Source organism: Vipera ursinii, assembly GCF_947247035.1.
Source record: "Vipera ursinii genome assembly, chromosome: 16".
In the NCBI taxonomy this organism is placed as follows: domain Eukaryota; kingdom Metazoa; phylum Chordata; class Lepidosauria; order Squamata; family Viperidae; genus Vipera; species Vipera ursinii.
The window spans coordinates 962,385-983,040 of NC_139529.1; the positions used below are offsets into that span (position 1 = coordinate 962,385).

The following is a 20,656-nucleotide window of genomic DNA, read 5'->3' on the forward strand; positions in this document are numbered from 1 at the left end:
GCCTGGTGGGATGCAAACCTGCACAAATTGCAGGCAGCTGGTGTTACTTAAGGAGGCATTAGCCCACTGCTCTACCAAGGCTCACTGCTCCACTTTAACCCGCCTATAAATAATTACAAACAATCTAAAAGTATCCAACTTATACTAATACAATAATAATACCGTATTATATATATATATATATATATATATAGATATAGATATAGATATATATATATATATATATATATATATATATATATATAGATAGATAGATAGATAGATAGATAGATAGATAGATAGATAGATATAGATATATATAGATATATATAGATATATTATAACTAATAATAAAAAAGATTATTTTTAATAATAAAAAAGAAAAAAGAAAAATTTAAATTATAACAATCTAAAATTTACTCATAAGCTAAATGGAACTTTTTAGTCCCATATTTTTTCTGAATTATAATATCTTGACCTGCAGTTTGAAATCTCTGTTGATAGAAGGCCTGGATGGTTGCATTTCGAAGTGACCTCTTAGAAAAATAAATCACCACATCTCTAGGTAAATTTTTCTGCCTCGCAATCCAGGAATTGACCCTGAAAATTTTATCCACCTCCCTTGATAGCTCCTTAGGATCCCATCCCAAGATGGGAGCTATAACTTTAATCACCTCCTCTTGTAAATCCTCTCGAGGGTTTTCTTTCAACCCCCTTATTCTCAGAGCAAATTCCATGTCTCTATATTGTGAAATAATCACCTCATCCTCAGTTTTATTTTATTTTATTTATTTTATTTATTATTTTATTTTCTGCTTTAGCAATTCTATTTTCAAGTTTTTCACTATTCTCCACAACCTCATCCACACGATCCTCTAAACGTTCAATATGTGCAGCCAGCCCTTGAAGTGCAAGCAAAATGTCTTATCTCTCTATTTTTACACTCAAGAAGATCAGCCACCTCTTCCTTTATTTGTTGAGCCGTTTGTTGTGCTTGAAGCTTCAAAGCATCCTGCAGGTCTTTAAGTGTAAGTGCTGGTGGTGGAGGAGAGGGTGGAGGGGATCTGGGCTTTGAAGTGGATTGCGTTGCAGGCTGTGTTATGGGAGAGGAAATTAAAGTTTTAAAAACAACAGGAATTGCCTGCCGTCTTGAAGCCATTTTCCAACTTGCTACAATTCACTTTCTCTTATCACTTTCACTTTCCCTCTGCACTTCAGAATAAAAATAAAAAAAGAAAAAGAAAAAGAAAAAAGAGGAACCTTTAATTAAAAAAAACTTTAAAACTCTAAAATCCAATGTATTGTTTAGACTTTAACAGAATCTTCACACTTTATTCTTTCAAAAAAAAAAACATTTCAGCGCCATCTTTTCTCTTTCAAAGTCAAATTTGTGTATGGGGAAGATTAAAGCACCCTGAGTTAAAGTTTTAAATACTTGCAAATTTACTCCTCCTGGTCAGCTCTGTCTGCTTTAAAATCAATCATAAATCACTATAATCCGCAGATGTGGGTGCAGCATCTGGCTTCACCCCTGCTTCAGAGCAAAGGCGTCCTGGACTCGGAGAAAGCCTCGGGCACCCTCCAACCCCCAGATATTTCTGGGAGGTCTTGGGGAGCTCTACCACTACCCGAGGAGAGCTCACCTCCCACTCTTCTCCCGAGGGGGAAGTTTACGAGCCACAGGACAGCTGATTGTCACCGTCTCCGCGGATCTAACGAAGCCTCAGGGTGAGCGGCCAGAGAAAAGCCGCCATTCGGCGCAGCGTTGCCACCGGAAGTCCTCAGGTCCTCGACCTATGCCCACAATTGAGCCCAACATTTTTGTTGCTAAGTGAGATAGCTGTTAAGTGAATTTTACTCCATTTTATGACCATTCTTGCCACAGTTGTTAAGTAAATCACTGCAGTTACATTAGTGGTATGGTTGTTAGGTAAAATTGGCTTCCCCGTTGACTTTGCTTGTCAGACATTTGCAAACGGTGGTCACATGACCACAGGACACTGCATCCATTGTGAATGTGAATCAGTGGCCGAGTGTACTTTGATCACATGACCAGAGGAGGCTGAAATGGTTAAGTGTGAGTTAAGTCATGTCACTTTTTTCAGTGCCACTGTAACTTCAAACGGGCACTAACTGAACTGTTGTAAATCAAGGACTATGTGTACTTTCTCAAGGTAGGGCATGGCCATCACTTCAACGATTTTTAATTTCTAATGGATGCTTGAAAAGCAATAAAGTTTAAATGGAAGAGGTTCTGAAACAGAAGTATTTTTTGTTTACTTGCAGCTTTAAAAAAAATTACACAAATAAATCCATGCCAATTTGCAGCAAAGGATAAAATCCAAAAAGGAGGGAAGAACTATGGAAACCCCATAGTTCTCAGCCATGGCTCAGCCATGGCTCAAGTTATGGAGGATGTGAATTAAAAAAAACTCTGATGCTTAGGACTGCCCTTCCACCAGAAAAGGGGAGGTTGAGGGTCACAGATAGCTTGACCTCTGACCTGCAGCTGGTCCCTCTGTGTCGTGCATCTCAGTTCCCTCCCCCCCCAGCCTCATGCTCTGAATCAGGGTGGCTAACTTGATCAGCATCCCATAAATTGGATCAAACTATCCATGGGAGGAGATGGAGCTCGGTCTGGTGGTAAATGGCAAAGGCCTCTGGGCATGTTTACCTCGACAGCAGCCTGTTTTTTTCTTCACCTCTCCATCTCATCCTTCAATATGAGTCAGATTGTAATGCCACCAGCCATCTCTGTGACGGTAGCTCTAAGGAAAACTGCCTGTTTTAATCCCTCATTTAGTGCATCAGTGACACTTTAAAAAAATCCATTTCTGAGTCTCCTTTTTCTACGTGGCTTTTGGCTTTGCAGCAAACATTTTGCTTCTCACCAGAGCCAGATGTTGAAGGATCCAGCATTTTCCCAGGATCCCACATCTGAGGGAATCAGTTGTAAGCTATAAAAAAAGTAAAGGTTCCCCCGCACATGTGTGCTAGTCGTTTCCAACTCTAGGGGACGGTGCTCATCTCCGTTTCAAAGCCGAAGAGCCAGCACTTGTCCGAGGACGTCTCCGTGGTCATGTGGCCGGCATGACTAGACGCCAAAGGCGCACGGAACGCTGTTACCTTCCCACCGTAGTGGTCCCTATTTTTCTACTTGCATTTTTACGTGCTTTCAAACTGCTAGGTTGGCAGAAGTCAGGATACAGTCTGCCCCCCCAAAAAAACACCCCAAAAGGCTCAATGCGATAGAACAATCTCAGTTCCTCTGTCAGGCAGACTTTCCACAGGTGAGGCTTCCTTTGGCACCAAAATATTGCCTACAAGGCAATATTGTACAAGGATCTTGTACAGCTAGGAAAAAAATCTACAGCCTTTACAACCCTAACCGTTCTTTAAAATATTTGAGCCATATTTAAAGACAAAAATCACCTAGGTATTAACAAAATACTGAAACAATTAAACATGGCGGTAATTTTAAAAAGCTACTCTAAATATATCAACAATTAGTATGAGATTATAGCTAAAATGAACCAGTTGTTTAATAAAAGGCACTTGCTGGAAAGCCCCCCAAAGCCCAAACTCTTTGAACAGGGTCAAAAAGCAAACCTTGCAAAGATGCTTCCTACTTCCTGCTTTTTATAAATTTTTCCTTAATTTGTTGCTATTACTGGATGATTTTTGCAAAGGACTGGACTGAAACTGTAGGATGGATCTGGTAGGTTTTTTCCCATCCACAGTTGATGCAGAAACGTCAACAATTTTGAAGCAACCTTCATCTTGCTGAGATTCCTCAGAGGTTGAGAAGAGTCGTAAGGCTTTTCGGCCCACAATGAACTTGATTTGTAGTGAGAAGGATGCTGTATTGCAAATTCATTTAAATGCATTTTGCTGCTTGGACTTTCAAAGTGAAGGGCAGTATTAATTAATTAATACTTAACTTTGTATGGTCACCATTTATTTATTTGAACTTATTTATTTGAACTTATTTATTTATTTTATTATATTTGTATACCGCCCTTCTCCCGAAGGACTCAGGGCGGTGAACAGGGCAATACATGTTAAAAAACAAGAATACAAAAGTTAAAAATGATTAAACAAGATGCCCAAAAACTATAACAATAAGTTAAGTTAAAATACATAAAAACAATAAAACCCAAACCCATCACCCATCAGGCCAGGCCGGCTTGTTCGAACAGGTAAGTCTTTAGATCGCGCCGGAAGGAGCGAAGGTCGGGCGCCATCCGGAGCTCAACCGGAAGATGGTTCCATAAATCCGGCGTGCCCACAGAGAACGCCCTCCCCCTGGGGGCCACCAGTCGACATTCTTTGACTGGTGGCACCCTGAGGAGGCCCTCTCTGTGGGAGTGCACTGGGCGGAGGGAAGTTGATGCCGGCCGCAGGTGCTCCCTGAGGTATTCCGGACCCATGCCATGAAGGGCTTTGTAGGTCATTACCAGCACCTTGAATCTCACCCGGAAGACAACTGGGAGCCAATGCAGCTCGCGGAGCAGGGGTGTAACATGGGAGTATCGGGAGACTCCCAACACAACTCTCGCGGCTGCATTCTGTACCAGTTGGAGCCTCCGAGTGGTCCTCAAGGGCAGCCCCATGTAGCTTATTACCTGTAGCTGCCCAACTCTAATGGACCCATTCAAATTGCATGACTCTTGGCAGCTATAAGTACAAAGTAGACAAAAAGTCTTTAATTGAACTTATTTATTAAATTTAGATGTTGCCCATCTTTCTATCCAAAGCAACTCTGGGTGGCTTACAATGTAATATCTGAATAATGTAAATGTTACTTTTTCTTATGATTTTCTACTGTTTGCTAATTTTTCTCATCAAAATTATTATTTTCCCCCCATAAAAATTACACAATGCTTAGTTTCATATTTATTACTAAAAATGAGCATGTGGAAGGGACTGTTGTATGCATGTGGGATAACTGGGTTTTACTTGGCAGCTGGTTTTTTTAAAAAAAAAACACCAGACGGGTTTTTTTGCAATCTGGCTAAGAAGAACAGCAGATGAACAAAAGCTACCAAGTCTATTTCTGCATCAACTGTTGATGGACAAAAACCTACCAGATCCATCCTAACAGTTTCACTCTAGTCCTTTCCAAAGATCATCCAGTAATAGCAACAAATTAAGGAGAAATTTATAAAAAGCAAGATGATCCAGGATTGCTCCCAATTCTAGGTTTATGTTGTTAGTGCACACCAGCACTTATGTAGCAATCACAACTCATAGTTTGACAAGAAAAGGATATGTTTAATTTTAAATCAACACTTTTTAAAGCAACAACATAAAACAACAAGTTTATGTTGTTTGTGCATGCTAGCATTTTCTGTGGCAACAAGAATTTAACTACTGAGCAAATTCAATATTTTTTAACTAAGGAAGACAAACAAAGCTTCAAAGTGAATAGACCTGTTTGCAGCCATGTTGATCCATCAGAATAAAGAACACCGTCATTACCATTACCTAACCAATCATGTATTTTTGAAGTCAATCCCCAAGTTTTATAATTCTTCTTTTGGGTTAGGTGATTAATTTATATGGCCACCCATCTCAACAGTGACCCTGGGCAGCAAATCATAATTAAAAACAAGATATTAGCCCAAAACAAATACACACCTAGTGGGAAAGGTAAACGGCAAACAGCCTCAGTATGACCTATTCATGGAGTCTAACTGACATTTGGACCCTCGTGGCTTGGAACACATCTGTGTCTCCAAGGCCTTGAAAAAGGCCAGCGGGATTGGGGTTGACCTAATCTTGGGGATGGTGGATAGATGCTCTACCACAGAGCAGGTGGAAAGATAGAAAAAGGTAAAGATGGCAAAAGGCAGAGAAGTGTGGGAGGGCAAAATATGTAACAGAGGGTTAGAATTATAGTTATAAAATGGCATTACTCCTTGTTGCAGTAATAAGCCAACTATATTATGAATACCAAATAAAAATGCACCTTCCTTTCGCTTGCCTAATGACCCCTCGTGGCAGGGAGGAGGGAATCTTGCAATAACTACCCGTGTAGCTGTGCGATGTACAAGGAGGCCCTGCTGGGAATTCTCTAAGCAGCAGGATGAAAACCATGTTGCAGGGGACATTTCAATTTTTCCTCCAGACAACATTCAAGACGGAGTTGGAGGCTGAACTACATCATAGCAGAACTACATTCAAGGATTATTCAGAGATCAAAAAATATCTTTCCATATTTTCCAGAGATGCAGGGACCCAAAAGACACCTTGGGCATCTTGAAAACTGAGTATAAGTCTGCTATTTTGGGTAAGTGATTAAAGCAATGTTTATTTACAGCCATTCTGTCACTTAACTTCCACAGCAACGAGTAGAGCCCCATTAACAGGAAAAAAATCCTTCTGAAACAATGTGATTTTCCTGGATATATTTGGAGCAATGCTCAGCAATTTAACCTGGATACAGAATCAAGGAAAGGTTTGGGTGAGAGAAAACCCAGCTCTCAGACACCAACACAATAAATGTTTTTCTCATTGCCCTGTGTCAGCCTGCAGTTGCTTTCTATGGAGACAACCCAGCGCTGGTATGAAGGCTGTACCAAGATAATGGCATGCAGGGCATCCTTGCTCAGTGATGATCATAAAGCCAAATCTGGAGTTGCTATCCTGCCTGGGATTCCTCTCAACTCTCACCTTTTTCATCATGCCTTGGTCCTTATCCCAAACCAAAGCTTTTCCCGATGATGATGATAGGAATAGAATATAGAGTAGAGTAGAGTAGAGTAGAGTAGAGTAGAGTAGAGTAGAGTAGAGTAGAGTAGAGTGTCAGAACGCCTATGCATTTTTCCTTTCTTTCCTATCCTTTCATTTCATTTTTCAGGTTCTGCCATTATAATGGGTGGAGGGGGGCTTCCTTTGCTTTGTTTTATTCTCTTTCTTAGGTTGAGAATGGAATGTGCCTCGGGCCATCAGCCTTATCTTCAGGTGGAGGGAAGAAGCCACAGAGAGACCTGCTAGTCTTGACCTTATTGGTTCTTTCTCACAATAATTTGACACCTATGGATTGGCTTTGTTTGAACCGGCCAGTTGGACAGTTGGGTTAGTGTTTGAAAGGTTTATTTTAATCTAACGTTTCACATGGGAAATTTATTTATTTATTTATTTATTTGTTTGTTTGTTTTTATAAACCGCCCTTCTCCCGAGGGACTCGGGGCGGTGTACAGAATAAGGTAGGCATACAGAATGAACAATAGTGAAAACAAACAATAGTAAAATACAAACTGGGACCCCAGATTAGAGCTATCAGGCCAGGCCGGACTGCTGGAACAGATAAGTTTTTAATTTGCGCCGGAAGGTGCGGAGGTCGGGGGCCATCCGGATTTCGGTTGGTAAGCTGTTCCAGAGGGCTGGCGCACCCACTGAGAATGCCCTCCCCCTGGGGGCCACCAGCCGACATTCCTTGAGCGGTGGCACCCTGAGGAGGCCCTCTCTGTGGGAGCGCACAGGACGGTGGGGTGCTGACATTGGCAGAAGGTGCTCCCGTAGGTAGTCCAGACCCATGCCATGTAGGGCTTTGTAAGTCATTGTTAGCACCTTGAACTTCACACGGAAGGCAACTGGAAGCCAGTGCAGTGCACGGAGGAGAGGTGTGATATGGGAGTATCGGGAGGCTCCCAAGAGTGTCCGTGCCGCTGCACTTTGCACCAGTTGAAGCTTCCGAGTGGATCTCAAGGGCAGCCCCAAGTAGAAATCCTCAGGTCCAGCCTTTTTTTCCTACTGTCAATACCTTCCAATAAAAGTTCCTATTGAAACAATGCAAGTTTCAATAGTTCTGCTTTCTTGGGAGGATTAATTGAGGCAGGTCCTTATATTAGGCAGGATCTGCAAAATAGTCAACCTGGAGGGACGAAAACCCCTACTGTGAGGATTGTGCAAGCAATCACAGTGGTAAGAAGGGAGAGCACGAGCGCTGGGTGGATCCCCCCCCCCCAAAGGCTTGCCCGAGTGACAGCGGCTTTGACTCCATCGGCTCAGTTGACAGAGAACCTCATAAAGCTGAGATGGTTGATTGGTATGGGGAAGAAAATGGATTGGGAAGGAAGATCCCAGAAAGTAACCATCCACCACGGAGTCACCAGCCAGGGTGGAAATGTGAGATGGAATGGTTGCCCTGTCAAGAATGCCACAATATAACAGCCTAAAAGCCAAAGTGGTCAAATCATTGCTGAAACAACTAGATGCCCCAGTCACCACGAGGGCGCAAGCAAAGAACCTACCCACCCTAGAATTCAGCAGGCACTGAATTCTGACAAGCTCTGGAGAAAGACAAGTGGTTCCTTAGCCAAAAAATCTCTGTTCAATGAACAATGGACTGCCATGGGTAGGGGGGAAATTATACATCCCCAACTCCAGAGATTAAGGTTCATGCAATTCTGCCATGACTCAAAGCTAGCTGGACACTTTGGGTTCCTGAAGACCCTCCATCTAGTAAAGAGACAATTCTGGTGGCCATCCTAAAGATGGACATTGAAACGGAAGCAAGGAAAAACGCCTGGCCTTTTACAGGCGATGAGCCTTTCAGCACCCTGGAGAGAGATTTCCACGGACTTCTACTGGAGAGTGCTGGAAATACTGTCATTTGGGTAGTGACAGATTTATTCTCTAAACAAGTTCACTTTATATCTTGCCAAAGATCCCAACTGCTAAAGCCTTGGCAAAAATGTTTGTGCAGCACATCTATCGGCTGCATGGAGCCCCACAACACTTAATATCAGATAGGAGGGTCCAGTTCACCTCAGAGTTCTGGAGAGAGTTTTTGGACCTCATGGGTACAAATCACGGCCTGTCATCTAGTCATCCACAAACAAATGGGGAGACAGAATAGAATAGAATAGAGCTGGAAGTGACCTTGGAGGTCTTCTAGTTCAGCCCCCTGCTCAAGCAGGAGAACCTAGGCTCTGCTTAAAAACCTCCAGTGATGGAGATTTCTGAAGGCAACTTCTGTTCCATGGTTAATTGTCCTCACTGTCAGGAAGTTTCTCCTTAATTCCAGGTTGCTTCTCTCCTTGATCAATTTCCAACTATTGTTTCTCATCCTGCCTTCTGGTGCTTTGGAGAATAATGTGACCCCCTCTTCTTTGGGGCAGCCCCTTAGATATTGGAACACTGCTATCATGTCTCCCCTATTTCTTCTTTTCTTTAGACTAGCCAAACCCAAATTCTGTAGATGTTCTTCGTATGTTCTTCCAGGCCTTTGATCATCTTAGTTGCTCTTCTCTAAATTTTTTCCAAACTCTCAACATCATTTTTTGTGATATGGTGGCCAAAATTGGCTGCAGTATTCCAGGTGTGGTCTTACTAGGGTTTTATAAAGTGGTACTAATACTTCATGTGATCTTGATTTTATGCCTCTATTTATGCAACCCAGGATTGTACTAGCTTCTTCAGCAGCTGCTGCTCAACACTGTGGCTCATGGTCAATTGATCATCCACTAGGACTCCAAGGTCCCTCTCACACTGACTGTTTTCAAGCCAGGTCTAACCTAATCTGTACTTGTACCTTTGATTTTTTCTGCCTAAATGTAAAATTTGCTTTTCTCCACATTGAAACTCATTTTGTGGGATAGGGCTCATTGTTCAACTTTGTTAAGATCTTTTGGATCCTGAGTTTGTCTTCTGGGGTGTTGGATACTCCTGCCAGTTTAGTGTCATCTGCAAATTTAATGAATTCCCTCATTTAAGTCATTTATGAAGATATTGAAGAATACTGGGCCCAAGATGAAACCTTGTGGTACCCCGCTGCTTATTTCTCTCCATGTGGATGTAGTGCCAACGAGGACTATTCATTGAGTATAGTTTGGCAACAAGCTACAGTCTATGACCAGCCCTGTTTGAATGTCAGGGACATTTTTATAGTCAACAGGCTGGAAAAAACCCAAACAAATTTATTTACAAAGAGTTCAGACAAGAGTTAAACGAAAAGTTCAACGAAGAGTTAAATCAAAAGTTCAAACAAGAGTTAAACAGGAATAACAGACCAGGACTTTAGCAGAAGATCTTCAAATGGTTGCCTTCAGCAACCAGCACCTCCCACACCTTCCCCTTTTATCAGCAGACCCAAGGTGTGGCTTCTCATTGCCTCGGGAGAGTTGCCTCATTGCCTTCTTCTGTTCTGCTCTGCTGGATTGCCTCTGGCTCCTAGCATCCCTGAATAGATCCAGCTGTGAATCATCTACATCCAATACCTCGTGCTCACATGGCTGAGTCTGAGGAGGAACATTACAGGAGGGGCCAGGCTGAGAGTCCTGCAGTGCATCAGAGCCTCCCTCTCATACCAAAGACTCCCCAAATCCCTCCTCCTCCTCTTCAGAATAATCAGACTCAGCTGCCGATACCACAGGCTGACGCTGAATCACAACAGGATATATCTGGTGGTAATGTTGTCTATTCCACCTTTTCCTAGCTTACCAAGGAGTAGGTTGTGGTCTACTTTATCAAATGCCTTACTGAAATCTATGTCCACAGCATTTCACTGGTCTACTAGTTTAGTCACTTTATCAAAGAATGAAATAAGATTGGTTTGGCATGATCTGTTTTTATCAAACCCGTGCTGGCTACTAGTTATAACTTTGTTTGCTTCTAGTTGTTCACAGATCTGTTTTTTTATTATCTTTTCTAGGATCTTCCCAGGTATTGACATTAAACTGATTGGTCTGTAGTTTCCTGGGTCCAGGTGTTTTTTCCCCTTTCTTGAAGATGGAAACCACATCAACCCTTTTCCAATCCTCAGGTGGTTATGAGATCACATCTGCCAATTCCTTCAGAACCTTGGGGTGTAATCCATCTGGTCCAGGTGATTTGAACTTGTCTAGGTTGGACAGGTGTTCACTTGCCTATTTTAAGGTGTCCAATATGCTACTGGGGAAGAGCAGAGGGCTAGTACTAGTAGCGCCAGAAAGAATGAAGCAACTGGGCCAAAGCTGAAAGAATGCTCAACTGTGGATGCATCTGGTGGTGAAAGGAAAGTCCGATGCTGTAAAGATTTATTCTCCATAGGAACCTGGAATGTAAGATCCATGAATCAAGGCAAGCTGGATGTGGTCAAACAAGAGATGACAAGACTGAACATCAACATCTTAGGAATCAGTGAACTAAAATGGACAGGAAATGAAATGGGCCTTAGGAAAGCTGAGCAGCAACAAAGCTAGTGGACATGACAGTATTCCAGCTGAAATCATCTTAAAAGATGATGCAGTAAAAATTATCTTAAAAGATGATGCAGTAAAAGTGCTACACTCAATTTGCCAGCAAATTTGGAAAACTCAACAGTGGCCACAGGATTGGAAAAGGTCAGTTTACATTACAATTCCAAAGAAAAGCAATGCCAAAGAATGTTCAAACTATTGCACCATTGCTCTCATTTCACATGCTAGTAAAGTTATGCTTAAAATCCTACAAGCTAGACTCCAGCAGTATGGGGATCGAGAACTACCAGAAGTACAGGCAGGATTTCAAAGAAGCAGAGGAACTAGAGATCAAATTGCCAACATACAGGTTTTAAATTTTTAAAAGAAAACAAAATTAAGCTTTTAGAATAAACTTTTGAATTATACAATAGAATTTAGAATTTTATAATAGAAGATAGTATTTTATCAACTGTTGAATGGTTAAGACAAAAAAATCTTTTTTAATAAATTGGTGATGTGTTAAGATGAAAATTATATTTTATTGTTAAATCATAAGAATGATATGTAATGAACAACGTAAGTTTTGTAGACAAGAGAATTATTCTTTACTGAAATAGGGAATTGTAGGTTACCCAAAAAGTAAGATTTTTTCTGCATATTATAGGCTACTTTAGAGTATTTTTATTGCAATTAGGTAAAACTTAAAAACAGGATTTTGATATGTATTAGTCTAAATAAAGGCAAAGGCTCCCCCGCACATGTGTGCTAGTAGTTTCTGACTCTAGGGGCTGGTGCTCAACTCCGTTTCAAAGCTGAAGAGCCAGCGCTTGTCCGAGGACGCCTCCGTGGTCATGTGGCCGGCATGACTAGACACCAAAGGCGCACGGAACGCTGTTACCTTCCCACCGGAGTGGTCCCTATTTTTCGACTTGCATTTTTATGTGCTTTCGGACTGCTAGGTTGGCAGAAGCTGGGATGAGTAAAAGGTGCTCACTCTGTTACGCAGCACTCGGGATTCGACCTGCCAAACTGCCAACCTTCTGATCGACAAGCTCAGCATCCTAACCCACTGAGCCACCGCGTCCCTACCCAAACACCATATTGCTTCACAAATACATGTATATACCCCAACCTCTACCTTTAACCTTTCCTCTACCCTATTCCAAGTCCCCTTTTCCCTACCTTCTTTGCTAACCCTATAAAACCAATTAAAAAAATTTCAAAACAAGAAAGAAAACCAAGATCATGGCATCCGGCCCTCTCAATTCCTGGCAAATAGACGGGGAAGAAATGGAGGTAGTGACAGATTTTATTTTCCTGGGCTCCAAGATGGGGACTGTAGCCAAGAAATTAAAAGACGCTTGCTCCTCGGGAGGAAAGCCATGGCAAATCTAGCCATCACACTAAAAAGCAGAGACATCACCCTGTCAACAAAAGTGCGTATAGTCAAGGCTATGTTCTTCCCATTTGCAATGTATGGCTGTGAAAGCTGGACCATAAGAAAGGCTGAGCGCCAAAGAATTGAGGCCTTTGAACTCTGGTGCTGGAGAAGACTCCTGCGAGTCCCTTGGACTGCAAGGCGATCAAACCGGTCAGTCCTAGAGGAGATCAACCCTGACTGCTCTTTAGAAGGCCAGATCCTGAAGTTGAAACTCAAATACTTTGGCTACCTAATGAGAAGGAAGGACTCACTGGAGAAGAGCCTAATGCTGGGAAAGGTTCAGGGCAAGAGAAGAAGGGGACAACAGAGAATGAGGTGGCTGGATGGAGTCACTGAAGCAGTAGGCGTGAGTTTAAATGGACTCCAGAAGATGGTAGAGGACCCCTCGCTACCTGCAAAGGATCAGCGAACAAAGGGCTCCTGCATGTGAAAAACTGGCCAAGTAGCCTTAGTGCTCTTTCACCCACCAAGTACCAAGGACCTCACAGTTCAACCTTGAGCTGCAAGTGTTCTCTTCCATGGGTGGCATTATTTGCCGACTGACTTACTTGGGCTCTTGATCAGGCATATTTGAAGATTCCAAGTCACTTGCAAAGTTCCTGTTTCAGTAGGTAAGACTGTATAAAACACTGAATAAAAGAAAATGCAATTTTATTTATTTATTGGATTTTTATGCCACTCAACTACCCTACAAGGTAACTGCAGGTGGCTTACAGGTTATAAAACAAGTGAAAAATAGTTAAAAGATTAAAATATTAAAACAACACACATATAAAATATTATTAAGAAGTGATGTCAGAACCCATTCCTGTTTCATTTCTATCTATCCCCTCTGACCCAAAATCAAACCTCACCTTTCCCTGGGTTCTGCCATACTCCCAAGGGGGAGGGGGGATGTGCCCACGGAGTTATTGCCTCTGCTTCCTCTATCTGCTACAATGTAACATCTTGCTCCCCTGTGCTATAACTCTCTCCAAACCTATCTCCCTAAACTGTCAATAAGAACAAGAGAAGGAATAAAGAATGTAACCTCTGTACCTGGTTTACTTTTACGCTCTCAGAGGAAGGTGTGAAGAAGCTGCCAACCATTGCTGTGTGAACTGGGCCCAGGCTGATGTTATCTCCTCTTTTCCCATGATGGACCTATCACCTGGGGATTGGCCATCCCATACTGGCGAGGGGGACTATCGAGTGGGGTCTTGGGGATACCTTATCTATCATTCTGCAAGGGAAATCTCAGATCCTGTCTATTATGCCTGCTATCAACTACTCTTAATAAAAGTTCCTGTTGGAAGAAATCGCTTCCAAGAGTTCTGCTTTCTTAAGATGTGGGATTGAAGTGGGTCCTGACAACTATACTAAAACCAAATTAAGAGAGCTAAGAGCCAGACACTATGAGGATGCTCACATACTGTGAGCCAGATGTTTACACTGGATTTGCCATTTTTGTCCACCAATCAAGTCCTTCCCAAGGATTTGGGGGAGGCAGATGTTGTGCGATGGTATTAAAGGTATTGCTGCAGGATGTGAGCTGTTCCGAGTCAAGCTGTCTTTTGCAATTTACTGATGATGGTTTTGTCAATACTGATAGTGCTCAAATGGTACTCCAGATGTTTTGGGATTGCACCCAAAGCGGCCATTACTATTGGTTTGCTTGCTTCTGCCACAGTCTTTCTAATTCTATTTGTAGGTCTTTGTATTTTGTTATCTTCTTCAATTCTTCCTCTTCTGGCTCTCTCCAGCTACTTCCCCATCCACTAAGCAGACACTTGTCTTTCTTATCAATAATTGTTATGTCTGAAGTGCCATGTGTCAGGCACCATCTATTTGAATTCTAAAATCCCAAAGCACCTTAGTGTCACGGCTGAAGCTTGGCTCACTTTGCAAACCCTGCTTCCAGCCAGAAGAAGAAGCAAGGGTGGGGGAATGCAAAGAAGGGAATGCAGGAGCTCTGACTTAAAGCCAGGATATACCCGGGTACCAAGGTCACCTGCTGGGAAAGTCAAAGAGTCTGTTCCCAAAACAAAATGAATATAATTGATTGGAGGGAATAACGTGACAATGGGAGGGCCAGGGAAAAGGAGAATGTTTAACTATGCTATTTGCATGCAAAAACGTTAGAGTTGGTTTTGCTAATTCCTATCCATGTCAGCTTAGTAAATTGTACTCTTGGCAACAGAAAAATGTCTCAGGAGTCTTTGTTTGCTATATGAACTGCGTGGGATGCTTCACATTTGGCTTCTTTTTTTCTTTTACTTTGTCTATTTTGTGGTCCCACCAATTCTTGCTTGTAGGCAAATGGTATTTCTTGCAGATCTTCCCGTGCGACACTGGAGCACATGCCCCTGGTTGCCTCCACTAGGATAGTCATTCCATCTTGTCCTGTGCTATTCAGAGAGTTAAAGGTGATAAGCAGCCCTTCCACAACTATCTGTTACAGAGATGAACTTTGGGCATTCAGTACTAGACCCTGAACTGGATTCCCACTGAAGCTTCCAAAGAGCTTCAGTGCTCTTTAGAGCCCATTGCAATAATCCAGGCAGGAAATGGCTAAATCATTAGAATCTGCTGGTCTAGTGCGTGGATTTGTGCAAAAGCCCTCCCTGCCACCTATTCCTCAAGCAACAGTTGCGAGTCTAGTATGATTCCCACTGACTCTGTCCAGGAAACACTAAGAATGGGAAATCGTCAGATCCAGGAGGCCCAAATGCCCATTGACAGTCACTTCTGCTATGGCTGAGTCACAGTCTGTTCTCCCCCATCCAGTCCCTCACTGCTTCCAGTCACAGTGGCACAGCCTGACCCGTGCTGGTTTCATATAAATGTCAAATAGGAGTGGGGATAGAGTTGAGCCCTGCGGCATCCCCACACATCATAGCTCCAGGCCTGGCAGTCTCTCTTTTCCCTTATTAACCCCAACTGCAACCAGCCTTGGAGGAAAGAGGAGAACACTGCAAAACTGCCCCTTCAGTGCCAACCCCTTAAGATGGTCCAGAAGCATCAGGAAAACCCCTGAAAGATTCAGGAAGGGTTAGGAAAGATGTAACTGGCACATCTCACCAGCTCAAGGTATCCCAGTCAGCAATCTTCTAGAAGTCACCCTCCGTACCCACAGGCTGATAACCCTTCAGGAAAGGAGGATAATTATAGTTCAAGGTTGATGCTCTCTGGGCTTGGCTGGTTGTTTTCTTGCAGATATTTCATTACCCAAATATCACTAGTACTAGGATGATAAAACTTCCACAAACTCACAACAGCATCCACCAGTTAAGAACTCCAGGACACCAGGGACCTGAAACAAGCCCCAGCAACATCATCTCCATTATCATCATCAGCATAGGCTCTCTGGGCTACAAACACAAACACACACACGCACAATGTCTCTTGTTCCTGCAGTACCAGTATGGACTGATCCATTTGGGCTTCAGCTGAGCAAACCACACAAGACCCAGTGATTATGTAATACTGGTTTCTTCTCCTACACAGAGAAGCTTTCGAATGAGGTAGTTTCACTAACATCAAAATAATAATAATTTTTTAAAAGCCTCCAGCACCTAGAAAGTCAGCAAAAGAACATGCTGCAACTGAAGCAAACACCGCAATCAAAGGGAGCAGAAGCAAATTAGACGGTTTCGCTCAGCAAGGCAAGAGCTGCACCAAACAGGCCCAAGCTGTTGCTTTACTCCAGAGGAAACTCTACGCCACAGTGCAGGGAGAAAGGATGATTCAAAAGGGCTTCGGTCCCAGTAAAATCGTACTCATAACTTATGAGTACTTGGGTTAGGGTTGTTGTTGTCATTGTTCTTTGGTGGCTTTGTTGCAACAAGTTTTAAACTGAGGTTAACTCACATGGGCTAGCTCACGTGCTGAGCCCTCTTCCAAGGGACCAGAAGGGAGCGATGGCCACCAAGAGACTCTGTGGCCTGAAGTGTCATGTTGGGATGGTGAAGTCAGAGAAGATCCAGCTTTAGTCTCCCTCAGCCAGAAATGAAGGCTTCCAGCTGCTACCCTTTTTGTGCAGTTGAAGTCAAGAAGCTCGTTTGAACTCTGGCCTAGGCGCTCACCTTTCCTCTTGGCGGATTCTCCTTCCAGATGCATGTATTCCAGATGTGTGATAAGCATGTCATGCAGGATCAAGAACTGAAGAATTTAATGCTGAAAACAGGCAGAAATTTGCTTCTGCATGGATACAACATACTTAGTAGCTGCTGCCCTTCATGTCCGCCTGCAATGGAAAGGGGTAATTGTGAATCCTGGGGCATTGGGGCTTAGCTTAGGGTGGGTCTCTGGGCTTTAGGGAGAGATCCCAGACTTTTTTTCTTTCTTTTTTTTTGCTGATGGTACAGAGATTTTCTGGCCACTCAGCAGTTCCCACAAAGTCTCATCTCTGGCCCCATTTTGGAGGAGGGAAGGGAGCAGCAGAGAAAGAGAGACAAAGCGCATAGAGACTTGGGAGACAAATCAACTTCCAGGCCAGCCTTTCAAAAAGCATTAAAAGGACATTAAAAAAACAAAACCTAATCCAGTCCAGTTAAATTCCCACTGATGATGTCCACAAACAATTAAAGGCAATTAGAGAGAAGCAGAAAGCGACAAGCGCCTGGGCCAGGTGGAAGGAGGAGGAGGACACAGGCAGGGCTGTTCAGTGGCACAATCTGATTTTCCATCCACCAAATGTAATTAAGGGGAATTACCGATCCAGTTGCTAGGAGGGCCTCTTTATAAATGGAAAGAACCAGTGGCTGCACGACTCCTGCTGGCCAGAATGCTAAGCTCTGGGAGGAGGCCGAAGGGAGCAGCCTGCCTGGTGCTCAGGGTCCGGGAAGCGGCATCCATGTACTTCTCGTTGCTCGCCGTCTTCCTGGTCCTCCTGGTGGTGGCCCTCCAAGGCACAGAGCCAAGAGAGAACTTCCCATTCAAGGTGCCCCTGGACCCTCAGGGCCTCCTGGAGCTCTCCTGGAACATCAGCTACCACCTGGAAGAGGTGCATTTCCAGATCATGGCCAAGGAGGTGAAATATGGCTTTCTCTTTGGCATGTCAGACCGTGGAGGCTTTCAGGAGGCAGATCTGGCTGTCCTATGGAGCGATGGGCTCCAGTTCTATTTTGCGGTGGGTAAGCAGGGGTTCTTCTGCCAAACTCAGACCCAGGGGCTTCCTTCTGGTATTGAGATCTCTGTTGATACTGATGAGAAATGGTTTTTGAGTTCCAAGGAGAGTGTCCGAGGAAGATAGAGCCTTGCTTCTATATCTCCAGGGCTAGCTCCTTCATTGGTCATTGACTGGGTGAACCTGGGGTGGGGGTGGGAATCAGATCAGGAAACAGGTATTGAGAAGATCTAGCTATAGATGAGGGGATAGAAAGGTTGCTTATCAAATTTGCAGACGTCAACAAGCTGGAGGGAATAGCCAACATTTTGGAAGATATTCAAGATTCAGAAGGAGCTTGACAGATGAAAGAAAGGGCCCTATCCAGTCCTGTGGTGTGAAAAGTAAGGTCCTACGCTTGGGCACCTCAGTGGAAGTTTTCAAGAAAAGATTGGGCAGCCTTTTGTCTGGGTAGACTCCTATCTTGGGTAGGGGGTTGGAATAGAAGACCTGCATGGTCCCTTCCAGCCCTGGGATTCTACGATTCTAAGTCTGCTATGTTTTAAGACACGAGCCAAGGAACAGTCTGTGTTTGAGTAGGCTAATGTTAAAACTTCACTGAATGTACCTGATGTTAATATATGTCATTATTTTATGCTTGCTTTAGCTATTTTTTATTTTTTTAAAACCATAATTGAAACCAGATTCTTGGGTTTTTATCTTTTAGCATAAATTTGGCACTCTTGATTCCTTTGCCTCTTATTATATCTAGATCATTTTGGTTGTATTTTGAAGAGCTAAACTGTAGGCCATGGAAGCTTGGGAAAAGTCCTTTTGGGGGGATGTTTCCCAGATGCCCCTGCAGGAACCTGTCCCACCCTCTGAGGGGAACCCCTGAACCCCATAATGTGAGATGCCCCAGGTGTAATCGCATCTGTGAGCCTGGGCATTTCCCTGGCAAAAATGGGGCCCAATTGCCCCACTGAAAGGGCCTTTTTCTGACCAGCTATGCTGGCAAGACTACAATCTTGCCACTGTTGTCATGACAATATCCCAAGGTTAGGAAGGTGGGACACAATCAGAAGGATAACAAGCCAGCAAAAATCCCCACCCGGAACAAATTCAAAAGGTCGGGGAAATTGCATGATGGGCTGGAGGAGTGTCAGATTCAAAGATCATAGTACACACAACAGCCCACCCAATGGCCTCCCCTTAACTTAAAACCTGGGTTCTTTGGTAGATGAGCCTCACAAGAAGGAGGCTTACTTCACCTGCGACGCCAAGTCGGGGATCCAATGAGTGGAGTTGGTGGTGGTTTCAATGTGGCAGGACTCAGTACCCCTGCTAAAATATGCTTCAGCAACAGAGTTGGTTAAAAGAAAAAGAGAACATTTACTTCAGAAAAATCAAATATTGAGGTATGAAAAATTGCTAAAAGAAGACATTGATGTCTACTACTCTGATGCCTAAATACTAAGTCTCTCTATGCTAAGAGTAACCCCACAGCAATGTGGGTCATGCCCAGATGAGACCCGCAGCGGAGTTTTTGCAGAAGCATGCTTCCCTTGCCCCTCTTGGGCTTCCTTGGATCTCTTTCTGAGTGACACCTGTTGTTATGTATGCAGGCACCTGCATAGCAACAGCCACCAGGGGGCGTTGGCCTGAACGGTTTTGGCGGGAAACGTAGTTTCGGCGGGAAACCTAGGGCCAACCCCATTGGCTGTCCGCCTACCTGGCTAGGTATTTAAGGAGGCCAGGTAACCCTCATTCTCCAGTACGCTACCCCCCCCAATAAAGAGCTGAACACGTACTCCGGCTGGCGTCTCTTCCCTGTGTCGGACCCACAACATTACATTGGCGACGAAGGTGGGATCTGCTGCCGACAAGGAGCTGAAGTCACTTGGGGAGCGCACCGCACGCTGAAGGAAGGAGGAATCTTCCTTCCTCCCAACACGGCCGCCAGCCACCGGACCACACCGGTCACCGCATCCGCAACCCAAGACCCGAAACCAACACCACGATGGCGAGGGCTGGACAACCCCATGAATTTGACACCCGCCACCCCGAGACATGGGCCCAGTACCTGGCTCACGCCGAACTGTACATGCGGTTCAACCAGATCTCGGAGGATGGCATGAAGGCGGCAGCCCTGCTCTGCATCGGGGGACCCGCACTCCTAGAGATCACCGCGAACCTGTTCACCCCAGAGGCCATCAACACCGTCGCGTACCAGGACATCGTTGCCAAGCTCAATGCCAACTTCCGTTCCCGGCAGTCCAAATTGGCCACGAGGTCGCAGTTCGAAAAAAGGGACCAGCGCCCCAATGAGTCCGGTGCCGAATTCCTCGCAGCCCTATGAGAAGCCGCCGTCACCTGCAAGTTTTCAAACTTGGAGGAGCAGCTACGGGACCGGCTGGTTTGCGGCCTACGAGACAGGCGGCTGCAAGAGCGCCTGTTCGAAAGAGAGGAGGTTTCGCTCCAGGAAGCCGAAGATGCCATCCTGGCCCACGAAGCGGCCTGCGGGGCCAACCAAGCAGTCCAGGAGACCAGAACCGACAGCCAGGCAGCCAGCATCCACCGGCAGGTCACCACAGCCGAGGACGAGCAGAGCATCGACCTCCTCCAGCGGAAATTGACCCCCGACCAGCGAGGCAGACACCCAGACAAGCCCAGGCCCTCTAGCAATGCTACCAACCCGCAGAAGTGCGCAGGGTGTGGTGGAAACCACGTGCACAGCCTCTGCAAGTTCCGGTCGGCCATGTGTCGGGCCTGCAAGAAAACAGGCCACATAGCCGCGGTCTGTCGTAGCCGCCGCCCCCGAGAGGAGATCCACGAGCTGCAACCGGAGGAGTCGCCATTCGAAGGAACTGGGGCCCCGACCAAAACACGAATTGGCTATGTTGAGAGCCGGCTGGCCATTAACCACACGGGTAGCCGTCGGCTGCTCAAACCCAAAATTAGATTAACAATCCGCTTGCAAGG

The 20,656-nt window shown here is 44.5% G+C and overlaps 1 protein-coding gene across 1 annotated transcript in view; it reads left to right on the top strand.

Annotated features, from left to right (window-relative positions):
* Positions 1 to 17,413: 17,413 nt before the first annotated feature.
* The window catches only part of DBH (dopamine beta-hydroxylase), a gene marked incomplete at its 3' end in the record, with an annotated part of 32,017 nt that continues 28,774 nt past the window's right edge, over positions 17,414 to 20,656 (top strand). Inside the window, exon 1 of the mRNA XM_083374858.1 lies at positions 17,414 to 17,698. Coding sequence (XP_083230984.1) covers positions 17,423 to 17,698 — 276 coding nt within the window. The 5' untranslated portion in view covers positions 17,414 to 17,422. The remainder of the gene's footprint in view (positions 17,699 to 20,656) is intronic.